Source organism: Crocuta crocuta, unplaced genomic scaffold, assembly GCF_008692635.1.
Source record: "Crocuta crocuta isolate KB4526 unplaced genomic scaffold, BGI_CrCroc_1.0 scaffold466, whole genome shotgun sequence".
Taxonomy (NCBI): Eukaryota; Metazoa; Chordata; class Mammalia; order Carnivora; family Hyaenidae; genus Crocuta; species Crocuta crocuta.
In genome coordinates, this window is record NW_027529672.1 from 6124957 (window position 1) to 6132456 (window position 7500).

Consider the following 7500-nt stretch of genomic DNA (forward strand, 5'->3'; position numbering starts at 1 on the left):
ATTTCTTTAAAACAAATCTTCAGCAAGACCGCTTCTGCAAATAGCTTTTGATTAGCTGGGTCTTATCTCCAAGGTACCCACTAGTGGCCTTTATTTTCCTAAATGCTATCTTTTCTGCTTACAGTCAAATGCTTTTTCATACTACTTACAAAAATAAATACTTGTACTTTGCTCAGATCATAATAGCTCATTAGAGGAGGCTGATTTTGGACCCAGACTACAACCAAACACCAGAGGGCTGAGGGGGCCTCCTCAAGCCGCGCGCATTGTGAGCTCTGGCTCTCTGGGGAAGCCGGGACTGAGGACCAGGGACTCAACCTTCTTAATTGTGAAGCTCATTAGTGATGGTTGCTAAGCAGAACACACACCTACCTTCAGTGCATAGGAAGGAGATAAACAGTACGTCACAGATTCTAATGACTCTGGTGCGCAGGGCGACCTTTAATTATGATATTTTTGTTCTCTTACACCTTAGTCATTAATGTAGAAAAACAAAGTAGTTTATTTGTGGGGACCACAGCAGATTCATAAATGGTCTTCCAGTTTCTAGATGTCTGAATCATATTTCATTCTGATCATCTACACACGCTTCATTCATTTTTCCTGTTTGCACGCATCTGCCCGCCTCACGTGTGGCTCCTGAATTCGAGACCTCAGTGTAGATGATCTGTCTCAAAACCATTTTTGTTGGGTGGGCTCTTGGCTCCAAAAGACTGCGCCACGCTGTTTTGTTTGCAATTCGCATTCCTTTCACAACAACAACTCGGATCGGGTCTGGATCTCGTGATGCTGGACAGTGTGTTAGTAGAGAGGACAAGACCTTATTTTAAAGGGTGTGGGATAAGCCGTGGGGACGTGGGTGAGTGAGGGGCTTGGGGGAAGGCCCCCCGCGTCTGAGTGTTCCGGAGCCCTGACTCCGTGTCTAAGACCACTGCCCCCTGCCTGTATCGCTCTCAGCAAAATTCCTCTCTTTTAACAAGGAAAACAAGGAGTCAGACACTTGGAAGCATTTGGTACATTTTATGCTGTTTGTTCCTCACCCCTCCGCTCCCCCGCCCCCCGCCCCGGCCCGCTCCATCCGGGGACTGGAAGGGCTCCTCCAAGTGTGTTCTGAGCTCAAGGGAGCACACGGCATAACCACCCTCTGAAACGTGCACAAAGTGAGGATGACTTTCTAGATGGGGGCTGAGGACAAGCCCAAATAAAACCAAATAAATTAAAATTGCAAGAAAAGCTGCAAGCAAAAGAAAAGCTTAGAAACAGACAAACCAATAACGTGAAGCCCGTGGCAGATGACATGAGTGAGAAGGCCCCTCCCCAGCGGGAGAAGGGCCAGAGAGAGGGCCGGCGGTGGCTCCCGGGGGGCCGTCCGACCCGCGAGGGGCACCGGTGAGGGCAACGGGACATGACTCGACGTAAAAATGGTGCAAAGGAAAAGAAGCATTGCAAATAAAAAAGACATGTAACATGTGCCTACCATTTTCCAGATAAGAAGGGGCCGTACCTTCTGACGGGTCTAGACGGCGGGCCCGCCGCCCGTGTTTGGAGTTGTTGTGCACAAACATGTTGTCGGACACGGCCAGCACGTGGCCGTCCACGTTGACTGTTGTCGACACAACAACCTGCAGAGACGAAGTGTACGTGAAACAAGTTGGCAAAGGGAAGTGCCGTGGCCGAGCTGGTGCCTGCTCCCGGGGGCCTCCACTGCGCACCCCCACTTCTGGGGGCCTGCACCACGCACCCCCGCGGTCCTGGCTAACGGGGGCCTCCACTGCGCACCCCCACTTCTGGGGGCCTCTGCCACGCACCCCCGCGGTCCTGGCTAACGGGGGCCTCCACTGCGCACCCCCACTTCTGGGGGCCTCCGCCACGCACCCCCGCGGTCCTGGCTAATGGGGGCCTCCGCCACAGACCCCCGCGGTCCTGGCTCACGGGGCTGGTGGGCTGTTTTGTTTTGACTGAGGGTTGCTTCTCTCCAAAATCCCGTGTGAATCGCAGTTTAATCTATTATGCTAACAAGTGAGTTCAATGCAGAGAAATATTCTTCTAGCCGTTAGCTTCAGAAACACCCCTCCAGCCGCTCATTTTAAAGCTGCTGTTTTGATTGATCTGTTCACATATTGATTGGATAGTTTATCTAATTAAAATTAGTTCACTTGAGACTATCCTCCCTTGGAGCATCGTGAGGATTCAGAGTTGCCAAAAACAGGCTTCCTAAATCAGAGGCACTCGCCGCCCACAGTCTGGCCTCCACGGTCCCCGGGTCGATGTGACAACTACCCAGAATGTCCGCTAAGGAACTTTTTTTGCGTCCGAAAAGACCGAGCTGAGTATGAAAGGTGGAAAGTGTTGTCATCCAGACAAGTGTCCTCAAGTTCACCGGCAGAGGACGACAGGGACCCTGGTGCCAGCGGAACGGCCCCTTCGGCCCGACAGACGGCCTCGCCTGGGCCACCCTCGGCCACCCCAGACACCTTCCCCGGTGAGCTTGTGACAAGCGTCCTCTAACGGACTCCCTGCCCAGCCTTAAGATTTTTCTTAAACAGAAGCGAGCCCATGTGGTCCCTTATTCGTGGAACAGCCGATATGAGCAGCAAAGGCCCAACCTGGGCCTCACAGCAGGGCTCACGCAGCTGAAGCCTGCGTCTGGGGTGCGGGGGGCCTGGCTCTTTGCCACGTGCGGGCGGTGCTGGGGCCAGAACCGCCTAGGGAGGCACCGCCCCACACCCGCAGCAGGAGCAGGGGAGGAGGGGGCCAGGGAGCCTCCCAGCCCGCGTCGGCCCCCCCAGCCCGGTCTGCACATGCCCAAACACGCCATGCAAAATGACTCCTGAAAGCCCAGCCTGCAGCAGCCCTTAGTTAATAATGCATCAGCGCTGGTTCACTCGATGCAGCAAACGCACCCCACCAGCGCAAGACGTAACAACAGGACAAACTGGCAGGGAGGGTGTGTCCGGGGTGGGAGGGGTGAAGGGAATTCTCAGAACTTCCTGGATGCTTCCTGAAAGCCTAACACTGCTCTTGAAAAAAACAGTCTAGAGGCAGGTAGGTGGCTCAGTCGGTTAAGCAGCCGACTTCGGCCTAAGACATGATCTCATTGTTCCCGGGTTCGAGCCCCACATCAGGATGCATGCTGACAGCTGGGAGCCTGGAGCCTGCTTCAGCTTCTGTGTCTCTCTCTCTCTCCCCCCTCCCCCCGCCCCCGCTCATGCTCTCTAAAAATAAGTAAACATTAAAAAATAAAGATAAAAAAATAAAAAGTCTATTGGTTAGAGGGAAAAAGAGAATAAAAGTGATTAAAAAATAAGTACCATTTTTAAGGACTAAAAAAAGGTCAACGCGGGGCACCTGGGTGACTCAGTCGGTTAAGCATTCAGCTTCAGCTCACGTCATGATCTCGCGATCTGTGAGTTTGAGCCCCACGTCGGGCTCTGTGCTGACAGCTCGGAGCCTGGAGCTGCTTCAGAGTCTGTGTCTCCCTCTCTCTCTGTCCCTCCCATGCTCATGCTCACTCACTCTCTCTTTCACACAAAAATTTAAAAAATTTAAAAATATCTACTTTTAAAAAAGGTCAATGCTTACACACAAACATATGAACACATAGGGAATTGATTGCTTTTATTAAAAAAAACCTCAGGCCCCACAAGAAAACTGTGAAGCAGGTACAGCACCCCATCACATCCCCCAAACTCCCTCATGGGGCACTTTCTTCCTGGGTGGGCTTTGCAAGACTGCCTGGGTCTCCCCAATACTGGGCCCCTCTGAGCCTCAAAACCCCCACCCTGGGCGTCCCCACGTCCACTGTCAGACATGCCATCAGCTTCTCCTGGACGGCCACCACCCACGGGACGGGCATCTGCCGTGGCCCCAGGATGCAGGGCCACCCTCACTGGGCCTCTGAGCACCTGTGCCCTCATCCCATTGTGACGCAAAGGACCACGTAACAAATGCTGAGCCACAGACTTGACCGTCCTCAAGCTCTTAGACCGCGATACGTTAAAGAAGCAAGGTAAAAATAAAAATAAAAAAAGGACACTGTCTTAGCTCTGTCATCTCTATATAGGTCAGTCACCAAGGGAAAACCGTGTGGTTCAGCAGAGGAAGCAGACGAGCTGTGTTTTGTTCCTTGGCCCGGGCCAGCCCTGCAGTGTGCGCACAGAAAGGTGCTGAGTTTGTGAAGCAGCTGGAGGCACTGTGTAAGCCCTGATACACTCTCAAGTCCAGTTAAACCTTGCGCAAGGCGGGGGAGACGAGCTAAAGAGGACAGAGCCCATCCTGTAAGTAACTGTGGGCTCACGTGCGACCGACGGCACGTGGGCCGATGCGAGACAACGCAGGACCTCCGCTCTGCCTAGATGGGCCAGCGTCACCGTGAAGCCTGGTGCACGGGGGTAGGAAGCGGGCAGCTGTTTGCGAGACGCGCCGTCCCCCCCTGCAGAGCCTGACTGCGAGCCCGCCCCCACACCCTTCTCTGACCGGCTGGCTGGCTGTAAGACAAACGTCACATGTCCTAAAAGCATGGAAGGTTAAGTGAAACTCCTAAAAATGACCTTGAGCCGTCTGATGGTAAGCCATCCAGTGTAGCTGCCAGATTCCTCTCTGGTTAGGAGGGACGGACAGCACCTCTGGGTCCCAGCCCAGAATATTTTTACAATTAAAATCAGCAAGATAATCCATCGTGTATGGAGTACCTTTTACCCCGAAGTAACCTCCTAACCACTTACAAAGGCAAGGAAAATATGAACTCAGTGACAACCCATCCAGCTCCCTCCCCTCTCTCCTTGAGATGCAATCCTCTGAAGCAAACCAGAATATGAGTTAGCCTGCATCCAGGAATACAGCCCAGCAAGTAGGCACGGGCTTACGGAAGCAAGAAAAGATCAACCCTGAGAGAAAGGAAACTGATCTGAGAGAACATTCTGGAACTTGTAGAGGCCTGCATCAAACAGGTGTGGCTCCCTTCACGAAGAGGGCCCAAGGTCTCATGCTCACCCAACAGGCTGCACTGTGGCTCTGCCCATGAAAACTCCAGCCATCCATCCCTAAAACGACGACCTTGAGCACGGGCTCCAAGTCCTAAGCAATGGTACATGACTACGTACAACTGAGGGAACAGGCTAAGCTATGTACTAACTAACACTGACAGGACTTTGAGAACATTCTGGAACACACCCACCAGACTTACCATGGTTGAACATAAAAGGAAACCCAGTGTAACCTACAGCTCCGATAACTCCAATTTCCAACTTTCTGGCAGCCCAACAGGGAGGGCGGGCATGCGTGACCACCCTACGAGGGGCACCTTGTAAAGCCAAGGTCACATTTTCAGAGCCAATTTCAGTTTGCCACTGGTATGCACAGACTCCATGAATCTGGCATCCTAAAGATGCTGGATCATTTCTAAAGCAACTCGATTTAAATCTTTTTATCAAACGAACCAATTCTGGTTTGCTCCCAAGCCCTTGGAGAACTAAAGACTGTTTTCTGAACCATCGCAACATCAGAGAATTCAAATTGCATGTTAAAAGTGCGGACCGTGGCCCACGTATCTTTGAGAAGCATGTACCTGGAATCTTCGCATATCTCGAGGGTTGCCTGCATTCTTCAAACAGTTCTGATTGCACTTGAGGAAAAACTTTAGAAAGAATCTATAAAAATACAAAAAATGGATATTTGTTAGGGTTATCAGACAAACTCACAGACTTTTAGAAAGACACTGCTGCGCAGGGAGTAGTAAAAGCTACCCAACCACTGCCTGCACACTGCCTGCAGGGGGCGCGCCTAGGAGACTCTGGCAAGGGCGCCTCGGGGTCTGCGGGCCACGCAGAAGGTGTCCCCATACAAAAGCAGGGGCTTACATCTGTCTTGACATTATGGGTCTCCAAGCTTTATGATAACAGCTGTGACTCGGACTGGCCATTTCTTGCCTGGGCTTTTTGCACGTTACCCACCGGGGAGCTGTCCACCCCAGACGGGGCTGCGCGCTTCAGCAAATAAAAACACTGGATGCCTAGTTACATCTGAGTTTCGGGCGGATGACGAGTCATTTTTTAGGATAGGGCCATCCCAAAGCATACCGATCCTAAAAAACTGCTGTTCACCCATAACTCAAATGTAACCGGGCATGCTCAACTTTACCCGGCAACCGTAATCCCGGAGGACGCCACCACCCAGGGAAACACTTACAGAGACATATTTTTAAAAGTTACAGGGGGTACAACTCTTGCGAAAACAAAGGATTTGGGGGTGAGCTTTAAGGGCTGCAATGACTTCTGTGGAAAGCCTACACGTGTTTTTAAGGAAATAATTGATGATTTGGGTATGGCAATGAAATGGTGGCTCGGGGGGAGCAGGAGAGGCAGCCGCCACCCTGGCTCAGAGGCAAGAGCGGTTTCTATTCCCCCCCAGCCCTGCCCCTGTGCTCTGAGGCATGAAGATTCAGGGGTCCTGACAGGGTGCTGAGATGCTGTGACAAAAACCTCATCACGTTGTCCCCTCTGTGCCCGCACGCTAACTGCACCTGGATGCTGGAGCACCCACCCGGGGGGAGGTAGCGGGGGCGGGCTCCTGCACCCCTCTGCCTCAGCTGGACGAGGCCACGCCCACTGTGGGCAGACCCGGGGGCGGGGTCTCTGTGCTTTCACCTGCTCTCTCCAGTGTCTGAGCATCCGTCCAGCAAAGCTACAACACTCCCCTCTCTGTTCTGTCCAAGTATCCCCTGTCCTACTTGAGGGTTATTAATGTTTTATGAAGTTTCACATGATTTCCTTGAACCCAACCTCACGGTCAAGGTTCCTTGTTGACAATTATCACATCAGAAAAGAAAAAGACTCCACTGACGGAGATTCATTTCTCCAGCTGCATTCCCAACACCTCCCGGACGCCTTTTCGGCCCGGCAGAAGAAAACCCAATTGATGGGAAAAAGAATAGTGGCCACTTAATTAAATTTTCTTACATACCACCAGGCCTCACTATTTTAGGCTGGAATTTACATCTTTTATTAACTCCCCTCACCTATACACTTAGCTCACAGTGCCTTCCAGCACCATCTGCCATCAGCGTACAGTAAGTCACTTGATATTCCACCCACCAATTTTTCCTAACAACCACTGCGCAATTAAACTCCACGCGCTCTGCAGCGAGGTAAATTAGGCGCACCTGCGGCCACACTGCACTTGAACTGCATCAGAGAGGCCCTAACAAGGTGAGGGCGTCACAAACTTATCGTCCAGTCAGGCAATTAGGTTTTCACTTCGGGGACAGCCACATGGTGCAATTATGCCACACATTACCACCCGGCTAATCTTCTGAGCAGGCGCCGGCCTGAGAAGCTCTCATCTGGATGGAGCCGTCTGCGGGAGCTTTTTCTGTGATGTGAAAGATTTTTTTTTTNCGATATCTTTTTAGGTGGCTCACCCTTTACCTGCGAGGCAGCAGAGCATGTTCTGAAGATGGTCTAAACAGCCCCTGGCCGTGAGGAGAGTGAGCTGGGCCTCACC

General features: G+C 52.0%; 1 protein-coding gene across 1 annotated transcript in view; it reads right to left on the minus strand.

The window, feature by feature from the left end:
- EBF3 (EBF transcription factor 3) overlaps positions 1-7500 on the minus strand; it is a 119990-nt gene that overhangs the window by 31166 nt on the left and 81324 nt on the right. Inside the window, exons 13-14 of the mRNA XM_077762918.1 lie at positions 5567-5648; positions 1505-1622 (exon numbers count right to left, since the gene is read on the minus strand). Coding sequence (XP_077619044.1) covers positions 1505-1622; positions 5567-5648 — 200 coding nt within the window. The remainder of the gene's footprint in view (positions 1-1504; positions 1623-5566; positions 5649-7500) is intronic.